The sequence below is a fragment of the Nannospalax galili genome, unplaced genomic scaffold (assembly GCF_000622305.1).
Source record: "Nannospalax galili isolate Female #2095 unplaced genomic scaffold, S.galili_v1.0 scaffold1532, whole genome shotgun sequence".
Classification (NCBI taxonomy): Eukaryota; Metazoa; Chordata; class Mammalia; order Rodentia; family Spalacidae; genus Nannospalax; species Nannospalax galili.
Window position 1 is genome coordinate 1409826 of NW_008330832.1, and position 22201 is coordinate 1432026.

Genomic DNA, 22201 nt, shown 5'->3' on the forward strand with positions numbered 1-22201 from the left:
ATTCTTCAGGTAAACAGCAACCACAGATTCTTAAAATAGATAACATGAATGCATCAAGAGTCTTTGCTTCCCTTTGAAACTTCACAAGCCATGCTACCAGGACCTACATTTTTCTCAGCATCCTCCAAGCTCCCACAGAACAGCCCATTAAGCCAGGAGCACTCAATGGCTTTTCCAGTCCAATGCTCCAAAATCTTTCCACATTCCTCCTGTAAAACAATATGATCAGGTCTATCACAGCAATACCCCACTTCTGGGACCAATCTGCCTTTGTTTGCTTTCTACTACTGTGAAAAACACCAAGACCAAAAGTAAGCTGAGATGGAAAGGGTTTTCTCATCTTACATTTCCAGGTCACAATTCATCACTGAGGAAAGTCCAGACAGGACTCAAGGAGGAGCAAAATCATAGAAGAAAGCTGCTTATTGGTTTGTTCTCTGGCTTGTAAAGCTCACTTTTTCTGAACTCTTAAAAAAACTTTTTAATGGAACTTGAGATCTTCATACAATGTAATTTGATGGTATTTAGATCCCTTCCCTTACCCATACCTCCCCTTACGCCCCCACACCCAATTTAATGTATTCTATTATGTATATAATAAGGCCTATAGAGTCTAATTTGTGTCCCCAATGACCTTCAGTGTGGGTCCATCCACTAGAGCCTGGTTTACCTACCAAGAGTCCCAACCTTTAAAGAGTGTTTCTCCCCCTCCCAGCAGCCAAAAGTTCCTTAGGTTGGGTTGGGATTTCTTACCCACTTCCCCAATGTTCATGCTGGGGGTTTGAGCTTGCAAGGGACTTGTGTATGCTGGCACCATTGCTGTGAATTCATAAGAATAACTGGCCAGTTGTCTGGAAAACTATTTCTTTGTGTTCACCTACCACCTTTGACTCTTACCATCTTTCCTCTTCCCTTGTGTTCTGCAATGATCCCTGAGTCTTGGGAGGCAGAAGTTTGATATAGGTGTCCTATTTGTGGATAAGGACTCTGTAGCCTCTTCACACTGGTCAGTTGTGGGTTTCTGTGTTAATTACCATCTGTTGCACAAGGAAACTTTTCTGATGAGAGTTGAGAGATACAGCTTGTTTTCTTATATAGACCAGGCCCCACCTGCCTAGGGATAGTGCCACCAACAGTGTTATGGGTCCTCCTGTATCAATCATCAAACAAGACAATTCCTCAACTGAAGTTTCCTCTTCCCAGGTGACTCTAGTTTTTGTTAAGTTGATAATAAAAACTAATCACTATAGGTGACTTCAGTGGCAAGTGAAAGAAAAGTCTTGGAGGCTGAATCCTAACAGATGACTCTTGTGGTATGCATGATGCTCACTCTCTTCATAGCCTTTTGATGGCCAACACTGAGCATTATGGGAGCCAAGTTTTAGGACATAACTGTGCCTGCAATAATAAGGGAGGAAGAGAAATCATAACACCAAGATTTTCCATGTAATAAATAGTGTGGTTAAGATAGTTTCTGCCAAATGGCTTGTATATTCATTAAATCACAAACTTGTAAGGTAGTAAACTCAGAAAATGTAAAATTTGATTTTCTCCAACCATGTTAATCTCAGCATGGCAGTTATTGTTACTCCTCTATGCTGTTCAAGAGTTACTTTTGTTTTGGATTGCTTATACTTTTTCTAAATGTTACTCTTTTCTGATCTGGGTACAAAAGATCAAAATATTGTCAAAATAGAGAATCATGTAGGAAAATTCTCTCTGTAATTTCATCAGCCAGAGACAAATACTATTAATTTTTTTTGTTTATCCCTTCTAATCTGCTTTTCAGTAAGATGTCAAGTCACATGTATCAAAAGATAGCAAGATTATAAAGCATGTATGGTTCTGAAAATTTCCTTTTTCCTCTTGATATATTGAAGACAACTTCACATGTAAGGTTTTTTCAATTGAATTTTTGTGTATTTCATATACACCATCTTACTAATCTTTATACTCCTTTTCCCATCCAGGGGATAAGGTGCATAACTGCATGTAAGTCTTAATGGGGTTACTTCAGTCTCTAAACATACCGTGGGGTTCATTCCTTTTTACTTTTTGATAAAATCTATAGTTATAGTGCTTCAAAGTACTACTATGGGGGCAAACTTTTATATAGAAAGATGTTTCTATCATGTATTTCTAGAAATGAAATATGGGGCAGGCAGTACTGCTGTTTATTAGTTGTCTTCAAAGAATATTACCATTTCTATTGCTATCCATATAGCATGCCATGAGTACTACTCTTTTTTCAAAAAACAATGTGCATGTTCTGATCAGGCCATGATTTCTGATTAGCAGTGGTCCTCAAACCTGACTGTGTGAAAGAACTATGTGGATAACTTTTGACAATAAAGATGTTCAGGCTCTATCTCTAAAGTTTTGTCCCCAACATTTCACCTTGGTAGTGAACACATATATTTCAGTGAATACATCTTGACCATTACCCGTGTTGAGAAACTGTTTTCTGCCTTTATCAACCATTGGTACTTCCCGGTTTTGTCCATTTGTGAGCTGAGTTACTCATCTTTTTCTTTTTGCCTGGTAATGACTTTTTGATTAAGAAAAATAAATTCAGGGGCTGGAGAGATGGCTCAGCAGTTAACACTGGTTGTTCTTGCAGAAGACCTGGGTTCAAATCCCAGCACCCACATGGCAGCTAACAACTGTCCCTAACTCCAGTCCCAGGGGATCCGACAGCCTGTTCTGACCTCTGTGGCATTGTACCACACAGGTGCACTTACCTACATGCAGGCCATACACTCATACACATTAAATTAAAATAAATAAAATATATATAAAAAAAGAAAAATTCCTTTCAAAATTTTAAAGGCATCATTTACTATTTTCTTGTTTCTAGAGTTGATATTCAGTAGTCTGATGTCACCATAATTCAGGATCTTATGTCTTATCTTCATCTATTAAAGTATCTAAGAACGCTGTCTTTAGTACTTCTAAATTTCAAAATCATGTGCCTTTATGTGTATGAGTACTGCTTGCATGTATGTAAATGCATTCATGTTGTACAGTGCCTATGGAAGTCAGAAGGGGGCATTGGATTCCCCTGGAACTGGAGTTACAGATGGTTGTTAGCCACTATGTAGGTGCTGGGAATAGAACCTGGGTCCTCTGCAAGAGCAATTAGTGCTATTAACACTGAGATAGCTCTCCAGCCCAGTTTTTAAAAATATTTTGTTATTTTTATTTTATGTGTGAGTGTATTGCCTACATGTGTATAAGTGCACCTGTGTTGTGCAATGCCTGCAGAGGTCAGAGGAGGGCATTGGAGTCAAACTTGAGTCATGAATGGTTGTTAGCCACCATGTGGGTTCTGGGAATCAAACCCAGGTTCTCTGCAAGAGCAGCCAGAGCTCTTATCGCTGAGGCATCTCTCCAGCCCATTTTCTTAAGTTTTTAATTTCCAAAGTTATCTCTGGATACACATATGTATATGGGGTAGGGATTTTCCATATCTAATGTTAGAAACAGTCCATGTATTTGGCAATTCTTGGCTATCAGCTCAAATGTGAGATTTTAAGATGAAAATAAAACCTAAAAGCTCTGAATATCTGGAAGAGCTTGTCAAGTATGTGTTGGGAGCTAAGGTGTCTTTGTCCCTGTTTTTGGATCTGAACAATGGTTCCTTGTTCAGCGAGCCACCTACCTCACTGTCCAGCCTAGGGATACAGATGCAGGTACATGTGAATACTTGTAACAACAAATCCTGGAGACTTCAGGGAATCTAGCACAGGCTCCCAGTCAACCCCATAGGATCTGTAATTCTCAAACCTGGAAAACTCGCAGAGCTATCGTCTTCCACATGTTTCGGGATGTGGTGTTTTTCTACGGATGGCGTCTACCTGTCTTTGGTCTTTAAGCAGATTCTCAAAATTACTTATCTTTTAAGACTAGTAATTATTATTTCAAAGTGTGGTTCTACATTTTTTTTTTTTGGTGTTTTGAAACAGGGTCTCTCTGTAGCCCCAGCTGTCCTGGAACTCACTATGTAGACCAGGCTGGCCTCAAACTCACAGATATCCAACTGCCTCTGCCTCCCAAGTGCTGGGATTAAAGCCCGGCTTTTTTTTTTTTTTTTGTGGTTCTACATTTTTATGAACAAATATTTTCATTATTTTTATGAATTCAGGTGGTTCATTATCTCATCTCAATCTACCCAGGTCATTTTAAGATTTGGTGACAGTTCTCTGTGACACTTTTTGGACACTTGAAATAGAATTTATGAATTTAAAATAGTTCTTAAATCACCACATCTGTCACAGGCACCAGGACAGACATTATGTTATTCCTTTTGTTTTCACAAAACTTGAAACGTACTGTCTCAGTTGTACAAAACAACAATCTTTAGCAAGAAGCATTAAGTGGTTTATTTAAGGCCGGTAGGCAGCAGTGCTGGGTTTGATGTTGACCTGTCTCTAATTGCTTATGGGTGGATAAAGAAACCTGAGACCAAAGCACACAACTAACTTGCTAGAATAGCAGGTAATGAGCAACCTTACTGATCCCTTGCATCTTTTTAAAAATTGCTTACTGGCAAGAAGAAAACACATACTTTTTTTTGAGACAGGGTCTCATGTAGCCTAGGCTGGCTTCAGACTCCATATGTAGCATACAATAAGCTTGAACTCCCAATCCTGTTGTCTCTACCTCCTGAGTGCTGGGATTATAGGCGTTTACCACCCACAGAGATTATATGAAATTACATAATCTCTAATGGCATTAATATGTAACAAGTTGTTGTCTTGTTAATAATATTCTGCTTTAGACTGGGGTAAGTGGGGAAAGGGGAAGAGAAATTTAACTGACATTAACCTAATTTAAATGGAATCAGATACATATAGTCTTTAGATGAATGAGAATACCATCTGTAGAGTCTGATAAATCTCAAATGATATGTTGGCTAGATTAAACTTCAGTATTTTTCATGCAAACAGCCTAGGGAAACCACAGATTTCTTAAGCTCATTTTTGTGATTCCAGTTTGCAAAGGAAATGTTCTCCCCCACCCCCACCCTAACTCCTGCTTGTGTTTTCTACTTTTCCTGTGACTTAAAAAAATATTTCCCTTGGTAACCATTTTCCCTGGTTACTTCCTTGGCTGGTTTTTCTGCACAAAGAACTGAAAGGCATTTATTCCCAAGAGAAGCAGCTATTCTAGAGTTTACTGAGAAGTCAACTAACATTTTTCAACATTCCCTTCTGTTCTTTGTTTTTAAAGAAAGCTCTGATTTTGTTTCACTTTCAGCTGGAGACTTAAATGACACCAAGCAAAGCCTACTTAGTTTAGATTTCCAGGTAAACATGTTTAAAATTTTAAGTTTATACTAAAGCATGTGGAATGGCTTTAATATTTGGGTGTTTTATGTGCAAATATGTTTGATATTTGAGAAAATTCGTTCTTTATTAATAGATTGAAACGTTCAAAGCATGCTTTCTTTCGTTTACTTTTTTTTCTCCAGGATATTTCCCAAGTACTTCAAACTTTACAGAATTATAAGCTTTTTCTCAAATGTTTAGACAAAATTATGTGATGAGTAAAAAGTATCAAGTGATTTGAAAATTATTCAGTTTTTAAGTTTTAAAAAAAGGATCAGAAATGATTAATTAAAAGCATTGTTCATTTTAAGCCTGATGGATGACATGAAAGATAATAAACTGTGACTTCATAGCTATGTTCAAAATTCTGGATATTTCAAGTTTACTTAACTGATAAAAAAACTTAAGTGGGAAAAATAAGTTAATCAAAATTTATAGATGATCTCTGCTATTAGGATAAACACAAAGGGCAAAAAAGGGAAAAAAATCCCTTGATAAAAATGATAAATATAAATCATATTCAGTTATAAAGTGGCTTATTAAAGTAAATATTAAAGTAAATATCTGTAGGTCACTATCAATTAGTATTGAGGGCCATTTCATAAAACTTACTTAAACTAGATATTGATTTTGTCAAAGTTAAGACAGCTCTGTTAATTTGCTTCTGTCCATAGTAATTTAGATTTCTAGATTAGGTAAAAAATGAGTTAGTCTAGAACAGGAAGACAGATTAAGAGAGGGATTTCAGCCGGGCGTGGTGGCGCACACCTTTAATCCTAGCACTCAGGAGGCAGAGGCAGGGGGATCTCTGTGAGTTCAAGGCCAGCCTAGTCTACATAGTCAGTTCCAGGACAGCTGGGGCTACAGGGAGATCCTGACTCAAAAAGACCAGAAAAAAAAAAAAAAGAGAGAGAGGGATTTCAGAATGATAATCTTGGGAGAGTGTTTAGTCTGGCCTGCAGCAGGCACACTTTCCTAACACTCACATACACAATTCTGTGGTAAATGGGTGCTTAGAGGAGGCCTAGGGGGATAACAGAATTCACCCTCATAGGAGATTACCTCTAGAGCCCTGAAGTCCAAGACCTGATTTCTCATGACCTTCACCCATCACAGGATACTGTGTCTACACACACGATTATCAAAGCAAGAAAATGCCAGTGTACATGTGTAGATGATGCAGAACATTTATGCTGTGTGTCCATTAGGGCCCACTGCCCTATGTAGTGACTTTCACCTTTACTCGGCCCCTTCAGCTCACGTGTTCATTGCTGCTATTGCTCCTACTTTCTAATACTATCTTATTTATGGATTGACTTCAGGTGCCATTAAGCCAATGGGTTTGCTTGTACTTTCTTTATAATTTGCATGCTAGTTTCTCTTAAACTAAAGATCATAAAACTTGTTTAAACCATATTTTAATTTCCATGACTAACAGTAATGGTTTTGAAATGACTGGAGTAATTAATATATAAATACCCTGAGCAAAAGTTTGATGCTGGAGTTGAAATGAAGCCACCTTTAAGGTTCCTAGCTGCTGAGGTCAGATGATATAGGCACAGTACAAACAGGTGAAACCAGGTGAACCCTGGCATGGAGAGAGACTGTGGTAGATAATGGTATAAAAAGAACTACTAAGGTTCAAAGGGGCAAACCAAATATATAGCATGTCTTCTTGTCTCCCAAGTTCCTAGAAATAATAGGAGATATATTATTAGCGAATGCATGGATATAGAGCTTTACTGAGAAGAAGAGCTCCTGATGGGACAGAAAATGAGGAGTCCTTCACAGATGAAGACAGGCATGAGCTTAAAGATGGAGAATGGGGCCAGAGATGTGGCTCAGTGTACAGTGCTTGTCTAACATCCCTAAAGCATAGGGCTTAATACTTAGCACTGGAAAAAAAGGAGAGAGGAGAGAGAGATGAGTGGGTTGAAGCCTTGAGCAAACACAGGCGAGAGCTAAGTACAGAAAATTCATGTGAAAAAGAAGTTTTATATTTAAGCTTTTTTCAAAGAAAAATTAAACAATCTATACATGGGTACATCATAGAAAGCCTTATGAATGTCAAAGACAAAAAAAAAAAACAAAAAAAAAAACAAACTGAGAACATTTCCACAGGAAGGACATCCTACAAAGGGATGGTAATTAGACTGAAGTCAAACTTCTCAACACTATAAGAATGGACCAAGCTGTGTTTGATGTCTCATACCTGTAATCCCAGTACTTGGGAGGCAGAGGCAGGAGGACTACCACAAGTTCAAGATCAGCCTGGTCTACATAGTGAGCTCCATGCCAACGAAGGCTATATAGAAAGAAACTTTATCAAAGCAAAACAAAATGTAATGTGAGAGAAAGAAAATAATGGACCAATATCTGAAGAGTATTCAAGGAATACTCTTTTTTGAGGAGTATAATTTTGAAGCTATAATTCTATTTTCAAACATTTAAGAATCACAATTTTTTACCACTCATAACCAAAGAGAAAGGGGATCTGTATTCCTGTAAAGAACAAAATGAATCTGAAGGCACTTCCTCTGAGGAGGCAAACAGATCTACTGATGTGCTGAGAATGAGTAGGAAGATGTAAAAAATAGTCAGTATTTGGAATAGGGCTGAAACCCAGACGGACCCAGGTCTGAAACAGTTTTGCTTCTGGAAACATCTGTGGATTCCAGAAGAGGTGCCTGAGAAGCTTAGTAGAGCTTTAAAATAGGCTGGAGAGAAACAAAAAACAAGGACTAGAGCCAAGCAGTGGGGGTAGTGAGATTGGTGTTGGTGATATCAGCAGAACTGGACCCAAGGCGTGGACTGGATAGAGTGTCCTTACAATGCCCAAAGCATTTGTAAAGCTTCTTTGGACAGGAAAATACATCATCCGAAATTCATGAAATTTCAAAATTTCATGAATTTTATGTAATGTCTGGGACAAATTCAAGGGCATCAGGTAAATGAAGAGGTGAAAGAACATGGCTAAAAATCTAAGTAACAGATGACAGACAGACAAAAGAAAGAAGTAACCAGAAGAACAAAAATACAATAAAAGGAAAGAGATATGAAAGTCATAAGGGGAATGGTATTACACAAATAACTTATCAACACACACTCAAAATGCGCTATGAATCCCAAACAATAGAAACAAATCATACCTACATCATGCATTAGAGTAAAATACCTGAAGGTCAAAGACAAAGAGAATACCCAAAAAGCAGTCAGAAAAAAAAATGCTACTTTTACATGACTTTTCAACTGAATCAACAAAGGTGGACATGGCAGCATATTCCTTTAATCCCCAAACTAGGAAAGTGGAGGCAAGAGGATTAAAAATCATACATGGCTACACAGTAAGTTTGAAGCTAGCTTGTGCTACATGAAACCCAGTCTCAAAAAGACAAAACAAAAATAAAAAGCAGAATAAATATAAATAAAAATATAGGAATCATAGTTTGAAAATGCTAAAAACAACAACAAAAACCAAATGAAAACCCATTAACCAAAAATCTGTCCAGCAAAAATGTACTTTTAGAATTAAGGTAATATGAAGGCATTTTCAGTTTAAAAGAAGAGAGTTATCTTCAACAGAACTGCATAAAATGAATTCCTAAAAGACATTTTCAAATGAGAAAGAAAATAATCTGAAGAGAAGACTGGCGATACAGAAAAGAATGAAAAGAAATAAAAAGGATAAATGTTCAGGCAAAACTAAGTAAGTGGTTCTAAAGTGGGGAACTGGTATCATTTGGGAATATCTGGAAATATTTTGGTTGTCATTACTGGGGGAAGAGGGCAGGGATGCTGTTAAATACTCTGCAATACACAGGCCAGCACTCATAAAAAAGAATAATCTGGCTCAAAATACTGACAGTGTTGAGGTTCGAAAAGCCTGATGTAAGTTGGGTGTGGTGGCACGTACCTTTAGTCCCCAACACTTGGGAGGAAGAAGCAGAGGCAGAGGCAGGCGGATCTTTGAGAGTTTGAGGCCAGCCTGGTCTACATGGCGAGTTCCAGGCCAGCTGGGGCTATTTCAAAGAGCATTATCTAAATGAATTTTGGATACAAAGCAATGCTAATAATATTTTTGTTCACATTTAGTTTATTGATTGATTTTTTTTGTGTGTATATGTATTTTTATGTATATTATTTTTTTGTTTTTTTTTGGTCTTTTTGAAGCAGAGTCTCCTTGTAGCCCCAGCTGTCCTGGAACTCACTATGTAGACCAGGCTGGCCTTGAACTCACAGAGATCCGCCTGCCTCTGCCTCCCAAGTGCTGGGACTACAGGCGTGTGCCACCACACCCGGCGTATTCTTTATATCCTTCTTTTTGTTCTTTCCTGTATCTCCAGTCTACACACACACACACACACACACACACACACACACACACACACCTGTACACAGTAACACTGGTAGAGGTCAGGGGACAACTTGAGGAGTCGGTTCTCTCCTACCATGTAAGTTCTGGGAATTAAATTTATATCATCAAGCTTGGTGGCAAGCAACTTTATCCACTGAGTCATCTCACCAGTCTGACAATAATCTTTTCTTATTAATATAATGATAGGCTGGGGCTGAGAGATGGCTCAACAGTTAAGAGCATTCATTGGCTGTTCTTGCAGAAGGTCCAGGTTCAAATCCAGCACCCACATGATGGCTAACAACCATCTGTAATTTCAGTTCCTGAGTATCCGAGTCCCTTTTCTGTCCTCTGTGGGCACAGCATGACATGGGTGCACTTACACACATGGATAACACCATTCACATAAAAATAAATTAAAAAATTATATACTGATATGCTTTCTTTAATATATAGAGAGAAAGATGAAAACTGTCCTTTATGCCAGAATAGGGTAACTAGGTTTGAAGTTTATCCTGGCTCTTGCATAGCTCAGGAAGAAGTAAAAGTATTAACGTTAAGTGTAAATAGATTTCATATTTCTATCAAATACAAAGATTTTCAGACTGCATTAAAATTCTGAGAGTATATGAAAAATATAATAATATGGAAAGGATAGAAGCAAAATGCGTCAAAAAAAGTCAAGTAGACATTAACCAAAGGAATGTAAGTAGATCACATTAGTATTAGACAAAGTAGATCTTCTGGCCAAAAGCAAACACATTATTAGAGACACAAAAAGTCTCTACCTAATGGTAAAGGCTCCAGAAAAATATGACAAGGCTTTAAGGTAGATTACTAAACTTGACTAAACTAACTTATGTCAGGGAACATAAAAATATCAAAATAATAAATTAAAAAACCAATGGAGATTCTATTAATAAACTCTAAAATTAAAAATTATGAATGTTTCTAAATGGTCAGGCATGGTGGTGCATACCTGCAACTACAGTACTGTACTTGGGAGGTGGAGGCAGAAAGATTGGGAATTCACCGGCAATCTTGGCTACATAGAGAGTTGAAGGCAAGCCTGACTGCAAAGGACCCTGTCTCAAAAAACTAAAAAAGAAAAAGAAAAAAGTTAAGCACCTACCAACAAATTATTTAAGAAATTTATGGGATGAAAAAGGACTGAAAAGACTTTAATGCACTGACATATGTACCCCCAGATGCTCATAATTTATTGATGAATGGAATGAAATGGACTGCAGTGTAATATAGAGAATATTCCCATTTATGTTTAAAATATATACATGTGTATGTACTTAGAAGGGGTCATGAAAGACATGCTGAAAGGTTGGAAAACCATGGCCCACAAATTAAATTCTGTTTGCTAAACACATCACCATCAGAACATTGCTAGGCCCACCCATTTGCATGATGTTAAGGATACTCTGTGGAGCAGCAAAACTGAGTAGCTGTGACACAGACTATGGGTCTCAAAGCCCCAAGTAGTCACTCTCTGACACTTGATATAAACATCTGACTCTCCTTGCAATAAATTAGGAATTATGATTAAGATAACTTGTCTTTTCAGCTTTCTACATTTGTGTATCATTTTTATTTTTAAAAATAGTCTTGTTTTCTTTTTAAGAAAGGGTCTTCCTATAGCCCCAACTGGCCTAGAATCAGACTAGCATCAATCTCATAGAGATCCACATGCCTCTGCCATCCACAGTATTAGAATTAAAGGCATGTGCTAACATGCCCAGCTCTTTAGATATCATTTTTACAAGTGTAAGCATATTTTAAAAAAATATTTTATTATTTTTATTTTATGTGTATGCATGTATTGCCTCCATGTATGGAAGTACACCCACATTGTGCAATGCCCGCGGGGGCCAGAAGAGGGCACTGGATCCCCTAGAACTGGAGTTACAGACAGTTGTTAGCTGCCATGTGGGTCCTGGGATCTGAACCCGGGTCTTCTACACGAACATTCAGTGTTCTTAACCACTGAGCCATCTCTCCAGCCCCGTGTAAGCACATTTTTTAAGTGCTCACAAAAATACTAAGAATTCACCAGGCGTGGTGGCACATGCCTTTAATCCCAGCACTCGGGAGGCAGAGGCAGGCAGATCTCTGTGAGTTCAAGGCCAGCCTGGTCTACATAGTGAGCTCCAGGACAGCTGGGGCTACAGGGAGACCCTGTCTCAAAAAGACCAAAATAAAATAAAATAAAATTAAATTAAGAATTCAAGAGAAAACTGTAGTTTTCATCTTATATTTGTAGTTTAAAATTTTTATTTATTTTTATGTGTATGAGTGTTTTGCCTGCATATATGTAAATGTGAAATGCCCAACATGGCCAAAAGAGGGTGTTGGATCCTCTGGAACTGGAGTTATGGACCAGACCATTGTTAGCCACCATGTGGGTGCTGGGAACTGAACTTGGGTCTTTGCAAGAGCAGACAGTACTCTTAACCACTGAGACATGTCTCCAGTCCTGGTTTTTATCTTTAATTTCTTACGGGCTATACTGTAGATAAGCTTGGCCAAAGGAAGAACTTTCTAATAGAAGTTTGTGAACACAGACAGCCAGGACTCAAGAGATGGGAATTCTGTGTTAGTGGAAACACAGCAGATGATGTAGGTCCAGTCAAAGTGAGCTATATACAGTGAAGTATCATTTAACCCACATAGACTGCCAGGGAAGAACAGTGTCTCCTGAGCAAAACAGAAATACAAATATGCTGTGGTACATGTCTTGGGAGCTGAGGCAGGAGGACTGCAAGTTTGAGGCCAGCTAGGATAATTTAGTGATACTTTATCTCAAATAGAAAAAACAGGCTAGTGGTATTAGCTGAGTGATTGATTGCCTAGCATGTGCAAGATCCTAGGTTAAATCCTCAGTAATGGGGAAAAATGGGGCGGGGGGGCAGCAAACTTAAAATTTACAGTCCACATTAGAATTGGACTACATCAGCTATGCGTATGATATGGACAGTGAAGGGCCTTGTCAATACTGCTACCTGCCAGATACTTAAAATGAAGGATAATGCATCTGGATTATTTCTCTCTAACACACTTATATATGAGACTTGGAAACAGATGAAATAAAAAGCAAGTCTGGAGTTAGGAGAAAACTTTGGGATGAGGTTACCATATGGAAATGACAATTTATTTTCCACTCTTCTGTTAACTAACCACTGAAAGACTCCATCCAATTATAACACACTATGTTTTGCCTGCAGCAATGAGATTATAAATGATTAAACCCTATAATTCTTTATTTCTTTCACTTAGGGATCCTCTACCTTACCACTACCAATATTTTGGTCAGATAATTCTTTGTTGTGGTGGATTATGTCCTGTACCATGTTTGGCAGCATCCTCAGCCTCTTCATGCTGGGTATCTATAAGGCCCCCTTCAATTGTGATGACTAAAATGTGCATACCTGCTCCAGACATTGCTACATGTTCCCTGGGGGGGCAAATTATCCCCCAATTGAGAGGCACTGCTTTAAACTATTAGTTGCAAAACTTAGGTGTTTGAATCTAAACTATTTTACATGTTGTAGACCTAAGATATGCTTATAGTACATAACGACAAACAATATATAAACAAACAACATGGCTATGTTCTAATGAAACTTTATGTTGAAATAATAAACTTTTAACTTCATATGATTTTATTTACCATAAAATACTTAAAATTTTTATTTTTAATATTTTAAATTTATTTGTTGTATGTACAAGCATGCATGCATATACATACATACCAGAGTACATGAGGCGGTCAGAGGAAAACCTGTAATTACTTCTCTTCCTTCTATCACGTGGGTCTCAGGGATGACCTGGTTGTCAGGCTTGGTGGCAAATAGCTTTACTGCTGAGTCATCTTGCCAGTTAGTCCGCCCCCTCCCACCGCCTATTTTTTAAAAGCTTTTTTTAATGACATAAAGGATTGAATACATGTAGCTGTGCATGATTTACAAATACTCTACCACTGTTCTACAATTTTATGTTAAGTCATGATCTTACCAGCTTTCTCAGATTGACCTCAACTTTCAATCTTCCTGCCTCAAATTCCTTAGTAGCTAGATTGCAGGTATGTCCACCATGCCTGATTTAACCAGTAAAGTTTTATCAAAATAACCTGGTAGAACCTTGGACTGAATTCGTGACAAATGTAGAGACTAATTTGGGGGAAAATTGACAATTTAACAAGCTTGAGTCATCTGATCCATATATATGATAAATATTTCCACTTACAAAGGTCTTATTTCATTTCTTTCAGCATTATTTTAGGGTTTTCAGAGCAGACATCTTGACCAACTTCTATATGAGATATTCTTTAGTAATTCAAATTTGATGCTATTGTGATGTTGTGCACTTCTATTTTTGTTGTTAGTATACAGAAATAATCTTGATTTTTATAGATTGAGCTTACAGTTGCTAAATTTTCCTGTTGGAGCATTTTTGGTAGACTCCATTAGACTTTCTATCTAAATGACCAAGAAATTTTTGAATAAAGCCATTTTACTTCTTCCTGTCCAATCCAGATGAATTTTCTATAAAATACTGGTTTATGATTGCTAAGAGTTAAAACTCTAGTTTTCTTAAGTTTTATAGAAAGATAAAACATATTCATGTCTGCCAGGAAATATATTGTTTCTTATTAAAAATACATTTCTAGAGATTATAAAATGTTATTTATCTGCAATTTAGTTTTTTTTTTTTTTTTTAAAAGAACAAACAAGGTTTTATGTAAGGTAGAGTAACAAAAGCCTCCTGCAGCAGGGAGAGGCCCCCCAAATGGTATATGTCTTCTTTTTCCTGGTACTGTGCCACAATGCTGGTTAGAAAATCCAGTAGAATGCTAAGCAGACGTGGTGCAAATTGATGCCCTTGTTCCAAATCTTTGAGAGAAAACATTACATTTTTATTACTAGGTATGACATTAGCTATAAGTTTTCCATAAATGGCACTTATATAGATTAAGTTCCCTCTTATTACTAGTTCCGTGAGAGTTTCTATCAGGAATGGATGCTGGACTTGGTGCAGGGGCTCTTCATCTCTGCAAACACTGACAGTGAAAGGACCTGAGCAGAGGGCTGCAGAAGGACTGCCAGGTCACAGGGAAGGGAACATGGAAGAAAGCCGTCTCAGCTGCTGACTTGAGAGGCTGTGGTAACTGTGCCAGCTTTGTCTAAAAGGCCTAACTTTTTTTTAATCCTCTGGCTTCAACATTATGAAGATTTCTCTTTTCTTGTCAATGCTATCTAGCCTATAGTGACTGTCCACAATGCTGCTGCTATATCAAAAGTATAAACACTTAAGTCTAAACACTTACTTCTCATTAAAATAACAAAGAGGGTATACAAGTGGGCTGTAGGGGGTAGTCCTAGAGCACCCTGGCAGACAGATGAAGAGAATGGGTTGCTAAAACCTCACATTTCTCACCTTTACCAAGTATAGGGCTCTGAATTATTCTTGAGATCAGCTGATTAAGAGTCAATTGTCCTGGAGCTGAAGGGATGGCTCATTTGGTAAAGCACATGCCTTATAAGTGTGAGGGTCTGAGTTTGTTCCCCAGAACATCCACAAAAAACCCCAGAATATGGGGTATGAGTAATTTCAGCTCTGGGGGTGGAAACAGGAGGGTTCAGTCTGGCCTAATTGGTGAGCTTCGGTCCAATGAGAGACCTTGTCTCAAAGGAGGTGGACAGTGTTCCTGAGGATGACACCAAAGTTGTTCCCTGGCTTCTACATTCCTGCATGTACACCCCTCCATATGTGAAGACTTCCTCAATTAAAATTTAAAAGTTTAGGGCTAGGAAAAGTTCTCAAAGGGCAAAGTGTCTACCATACATGCACGAGGACCTGAGTTCATATCTCCATGTAAAAGGTGGATGTGGTGAAGCACATCTGTAAACCTAGCTCTAGGGGAAAGGAAGGTGGAGTCAGGTGGATCCCCAGAGTTTGCTGACCAGCTGGTCAATTGGTGAGCTCTGAGTTCAGTGAGAGACCTCTCTCAATAGATAAGGTGGAGAGCAACTAAGGAAGCCACCCAATATTGACCTCTGGACTCTATGTGCACCGATGCATACACACGTACCCATATACACTATATTATACACATGCACACATACACACATACACAAAGGAAAAAGTTACTTGTCCCGTCTATCGCTTCCTTATCACTGATGTTATTTCACTGTTACTTTTATATAAGATAATCATGGCCTCCCCTCAGTAAAGAAAACAATAAAGTTAGTGATTAAAATAACAGAAAGGGTATATACAAGTGGGCTGTGGGTGGTAGTCATGGAGCACCTTGGCAGACAGGTGAAAAGAATTAGTTGCCAAAACCCCACAGCACTGTGAGGCACAGACGGGTCTGCTGTTGCAATCAGGGGCCATGTCCAAACTTGTTTCCTGTGGTGCACATTTGATGGAACAGAGTCACTACCATATAACATCTATGGTTGATTCTAGACTACAAAAATAGCTGAATAGTTATGACAGAGGACAAACATCTATAAAGGCTGAGATGTTTACTGTTTGGCCTTCTGTAGAAAAATTTTGCTCATACCTGGTCTAAAGATGCATATATTAAAAACCTGACTGGATAGTAATACTGTAGTATATAGGGCAAAGATGACATCAGTGTTTCTCCTCAAAGACTTCCAAGTACTGACGCTTACAGACAATTTTAAGTAACTTTCTCAAGTAAAAGTTTAGTCACAACTAACTTTGAAATTTTGTTTCATTTTAGAAATTGGTTGGTGGAAAAAAAATCAAACATGAAATTTGCAGTTTTGTTTTGTTTTATTCTGTTTATCGTTTTTCAAACTGATTGTGCACAAAATGAGCAAAGTTCTAGGAAGCAAAAGAGGAAGATGAGTCAGAGAAGACCAAGGAAAAGCTCCTCATCCAACAACAGATCAAGCAGGCAGTTTGGGATTCAGCAATCAACTGTCACACCAGAAGCAAGGTTGCCCATCGTGGACTCTGATTACAGTGTGGAGGAAAAGTTTGAATCCTTTCTAAGTTTTCATGGAGTAGAATCAAGTTATAATGTGTTACCAGGTAAGAGAATAATGTGAGAAAGAGAACAGGGGAAGGGAGGGAGAGAGAAAGATAGTCTCCATGAAGTTAATGCTCCAAAGAAAAAAACAAAGTTTTTATACTACCTTTTGATCTATAAATATAAAAATTTTAAATTCTTTGAGAATTTCATACAATGTATACAAAGTATTTTGATTATATGCAAATCCCTCTCCTACCTCTTCTCAGATCCACCCACCTCCCTAGTCCCTACCCACTGCCTGTCCTCTATTTTTTTAAAGCCTACAAAGTCCAATTTGTGTTCCCCAAATACTCTTTTAGTGTAGGTCCATCCCCTGGAACTAATGAACCCACAGTCCACCCTGTTGGATAGGCACATGGAGAAACATAAAACAGCATGTTCATGTAAACTTTTTAACAAGACAATCCAATCCCTTGGGTTGATGGGGCTCTTATTTGTTTTTTGTTTTGTTTTGTTTGGTCTTTTTGAGACAGGGTCTCCTTGTAGTCCCAGCTGGCCTGGAACTCACTATGTAAACCAGGCTGGCCTTGAATTCACAGAGATCCGTCTGCCTCTGCCTCCCAAGTGCTGGGACTAAATGTATGCGTCACCACGCCTGCCTGGCTCTTACTTGTTCTTTGTCGTTTCATTTTTGTTTTTGTGTTTTGACACAGGGTGTCCCTATAGCCCCAGCTGGCCTGAAACTCTTTATGTAGACCAGGTTGACCTCAGTCTTAGAGATCTACCTGTCTCTGCCTCCCTAGTGCTGGGATTAAAGGTGTGAGTCAACACATCAGGCTAGTCACAACATTTTTTTTCTTTCTAATTTTATGTGTATATGTGTATTGGCTGCATGTAGGTAAGTGCACCTGTGTCGTGCAATGCCTGCGGAGGTCAGAAGAGGCTGTCGGATCCCCTGGAACTGGGGTTAGGACAGTTGTTAGCTGCCATGTGGCTGCTAGGATTCACACCCGGGTCTTCTGCAAGACCAACCAGTGTTCTTAACCACTGAGCCATCTCTCCAGCCCCTAGTCACAACATTTTAAAAAATACAATGCATATGCCATAATAGTCACCCATTTACATTTACTTATTTACTTGGTGAGTATATGTGTATGGGCTCACACATGTGGAAGTAAAAGGACAACTTGGTGGAAGTTGATTCTAGTGGAAGCATGCTGTTTCATCTTTCTCCACGTGCCTATCGACGGGGTGGACTATGAGCTCATTAGTGTGGTTCCAGCTCTATACTGGGATGGAAATGCACTGCTTGCCTCTTCTGAATTTAGGTGTAGGTCTACAATTTACTTTGGCAGTAGAATTTGATACTTTTAGAATTTGAGTGTGATTTATAACCTTGCACTCTTATCACTGGGTCAATTGGGGCAGTCTGCTTGAGGAAACCTGTCTGTTGCAGAGTGGCTATAAACCCAGGCCAACTCCTAGCGTGCCCACAGGAGAACAGGCATGGTTGTATAGAGACCTCTATTCTTGGGCAGTTTTGCCAGTTGACTTCACATTGTATTTATTTCCATTCATGGATACTAATAATCACCTAAGACATTTAAATGTGTTATTTTTCTCTTTTAGGAAAGAGAGGACACTGCTTGGTAAAGGGCATGACCATGTACAACAAAGCCGTCTGGTCTCCAGAGCCCTGCACCACCTGCCTCTGCTCAGATGGAAAAGTGCTTTGTGACAAAACTGTGTGCCACTCCCAGACGTGTCCCTATACCATTACATTGGAAGGAGAATGCTGCCCTGTCTGCTCTGATAATGGTATACAAATTTAGCCCAAACAAAATATTGGGCATGATTCTGCCTTTAACTTCTTTTTTTTTTTTTTTTTTTTTTTTTTTTTTTTTTTGTCTAGCCTATCCTGGTCTGGAACTGACTATGTGACCCAGGTTGGACAAAAACTTGTGGTGATCTCACTTCTCAGCCTCCCAGTCCTGAGATTACAGGCTGAACCTCTACACCCAGTTTCATTTTCTAATGTTTAGAAGAAATAGATCAAGGATAAATGATTTAGTTTATGGTGATTTTGTATCTAATAAACGGAATGCATTGACATTTTTGTATCTTTTTTACCCTTCTATTTATTTTTAATCATTACATTAAGGCGTAAATTATTACAAACTTAAAGTACTTAAAATATGGTACACTGCTAAAAAACAGAAATATCTAGAAAGTGTTTGCAAGATACAGAAATAATAGATTCTAGCTTTATAGTTCTAATTCTCAGAATGAGTCAAGTTGGACCAGATCCAATTTCACATGTGACTCTTTGCTTTAGAGATACAGTAACAGAATTCCTACAACAAACCCGGACTTACTAATGAGTTATGGGTTCTGCTTCAGTGTGTCTGTATATGCATTATCTTAATTAACTCAGCTTATCAGGAATATACTAACCATTGTCATGAGAACAAAAGAGAAGTGATTTATAACCAAAATGAACAAAGCTTCAATTTTCTGAGTTATTTTTATCAGCCTAAAGGCAGCACAGGAACTCATAGTAGTATGAGGACTTCCAGGGAATCACAGGAGTATGGCCTGGGGCTTGGTTTTCTAGGGTGGCACTTCTGTGTGTAGGGCATACCATGGGAATCATTGGATTCTCACTGACCCCTTCTCCAATGAGGCTTGGACTTGAACAAGTCAGAGATCCTTAAGAGGTAAGCCTAGGCTTCCTGGAAGAAAACTTAAGTTAGTGACTTATGAAAACAATGTTAAATCATTGGACAGGAACAGATAAGGACATTTATCTTATCTAAAATCAAGGTAGATTCCCCAACTCCACCATGACCAGAAAGTAGGCATCTACAAAAGTCTCCTACCAGGAAGAACTTCAAATCTTTAGGAACTGAACTTTGTCTCACACTATCAGTTATTTGACTAAAGCATTGTACTTTTGAAAAATGTTAGTAGGTATGCTTACTGAATCTGGATCCTTTAAGTGTAATACAAGGCTTATAGGCAAGATCCAGAAACTCCTAGATATTTTCTAAGAACTTGGGATATTCTTGAAATGTAGTTATTTTAGAAAATAAATTTGGATATCTAGGAAGGATTTTAAATGTTTAAATATGACAACTTTAGCTTCAATTGCTAATTTTCTCCTGTTTTTCTGAATGTTTTGCTATAGGTATAAAAAAAGAAAACCATCCTTAGAGTTTATAATATATTCTGAATAGATCACAAGTAATTTCTTCAAATAATCTTTTCTAGATTCTTTTGGGATAGTTTATATATGGTATTAAATAAAAGTAGAGAGATGATTAGATGGATTTGTGAATGTTGATGGAAGAAAACCTATGGACTGTGAAATCATTTCCCTTTAGAACTCTTCACTCAGAGGGTGTGACAAAATGTACATTTATCTCAGGTATTCCCCTTATCAAAGATAAAGGTATCCCACCTGATGGTATTAGACACAATAGGACTGCTTTCTATCTTGCATCATGTGCCAATATTATTCCCTCTTTAGTTTACCATGTAGTCTCATATTCTAGTGGAAATAAGTATTATGTTATCTAATGCAAAAGTAGTACTAAGGCTCACAGACACAAAAATTATATATCTAAAGCAAATTCTGTAAGAGAAATAAAGTTATAGCTTAAAATTCAAGGAAAAAATTTAAGTGCATTTCATCTTTTCATGGCAATCAAATATATAGAGGGAATAATATTTACTAACCTCACTTTCATTATTTTTTCCTTTTATTAACATCATCAACTTGCCCCTGTTACCTCATCCTAGCCATGTATTCTCTACTCAGTGGTAGAACACTAAATGATAGAACTGAATTTTCTGGTGATTCTTCAGAACAAAGAGAACCCACCAATATACTTCATAAGCAAGTGCCACATCCTCAAGTGGAAATGGACCAAGTATTCAGAAAAGTAGCACTTCAATCTGAGGAGGAGGATGAAGAAGAAATGAAAGATAAGGAGCACAAGAGAGAGACTCCTGGACGTAACAAACTTCACAGGGAGGGGGAAAGCAGAGCAGAGAGAAAGCTGAGGCCTGGGGAGGAAGAGAGGTCAGCACATCAACCACTGTACCATGGAAGAGGGGAGGAAAATGACAAGGAGAATGAGAAGGATGCCAAGGAGGAAGAGGAAGAGGAGGAGGATGCCATGAGAGGAGATATATTCCGAATGCCTTCTGGGTTCCCCATCCCCACTCCCTCAAGAGGCAGGCCGCGCCTTCCTAGCAGCTGTTCCCTGTCCTATAGGACCATCAGCTGCATCTATGCAGGCCTCACCCAGATCCCACCAATGACAGCACCAGATGTAATAAGCCTGGACCTGATTGGTAAGAGATGGTGACTTCTTTATTTTGTGTTTTAGACATATATGGTGACTCTTACTATTTTATGAATACTGCTTTAATTTCATAGTAGAAACTAATCAACTTCATAAAGATGACTTGTGCAGCAGAGACAGGCACACACTACAGAAATGTCTTAGTTCTAAAGCAAACTCTAAACCAAACAGTGATTTCTCAAGAACCATTTTTTAAAAATTTTCTTTAGCAGGGTACATTTTATACATAAGACAAAATTAATTAATTAGTTTATTTATTTTTGGTCTATTTTGAGACACAGTCTCCCTGTAGCCCCAGCTGGCCTGGAACTCACTATGTAGAGCAGCCTGGCCTTGAACTTAACAGAGCTCTGCCTGCCTTTGCCTCCTGAGTGTTGGGACAAAATTTATTTATTTATTTTGTCTTTTTGAGACACGGTCTCCCTGTAGCCCCACCTGTCCTGGAACTCACTATGTAGACCAGGCTGGCCTTGAACTCACAGGGATCCGCCTGCCTCTGCCTCCCAAGTGCTAGGATTGCACTACCACACCTGGCTAATTTATTTTTAATGTATTGTTCTACAAGTTTTTACAAATGTAAACACCACCACAGTTGGGATAAAGAACCTTTTAATCACTCCCCCAAATTCCTCCCATCTCCATCTCCTCTAGTCCCTGGGCCACCAGAGAAAACTGACTTGTTTTCTCTTCTTATTGCTTTGCTTTCTGAGTTTCACTAGAGTCACACAGTAAGTAGCCTTAACAGTTGGACTTCTAATGCTTTAAAAAGCACTAATTTTGTTCAGGGTATCAGTTCATTATTCTTTATGAAAGGGCAGTGTCCTATTGTATAAGTCAACTGGTAATCAACTAGAGACATGTGATTTTCCAGTTAGAGGCAATGGTCTAATAAATCCACATACAGATGTTTGTGTGGGCCTATACCTTCATTTCCAAAAGCAGAACTGCTGAGAGGTATGGCAATACGTTTAAGGAACTACCAACAAATTTCCAAGGTGGTTGGTTGTTCCATTGTCACCAGCAGTACTGGGGAGTTCTGGCTGCTCCACAACCAGCCAGCAGATTGTATTGTTGGTTGTCTTCTTTCCTTTAGTCATTCCAGTGAGAATGTAGAATCCAGACATTTTGTCTG

At 38.3% G+C, this 22201-nt stretch overlaps 2 protein-coding genes across 5 annotated transcripts in view; one reads left to right on the forward strand and one right to left on the reverse strand.

Moving 5' to 3' along the window:
* Window positions 1–22201, reverse strand: part of Cenpp (centromere protein P) — a 244387-nt gene that overhangs the window by 52253 nt on the left and 169933 nt on the right. The window lies entirely within an intron of this gene.
* Window positions 5119–22201, forward strand: part of Ecm2 (extracellular matrix protein 2) — a 32245-nt gene continuing 15162 nt past the window's right edge. Inside the window, exons 1-4 of one of the 2 annotated variants that reach the window (XM_029556056.1) lie at window positions 5119–5309; window positions 16445–16758; window positions 18329–18517; window positions 20501–21058. In XM_029556056.1, the coding sequence (XP_029411916.1) occupies window positions 16473–16758; window positions 18329–18517; window positions 20501–21058 (1033 nt within the window). In that variant the 5' untranslated portion in view covers window positions 5119–5309; window positions 16445–16472. The remainder of the gene's footprint in view (window positions 5310–16444; window positions 16759–18328; window positions 18518–20500; window positions 21059–22201) is intronic. The other variant, XM_008852919.3, reaches the window with a different exon arrangement.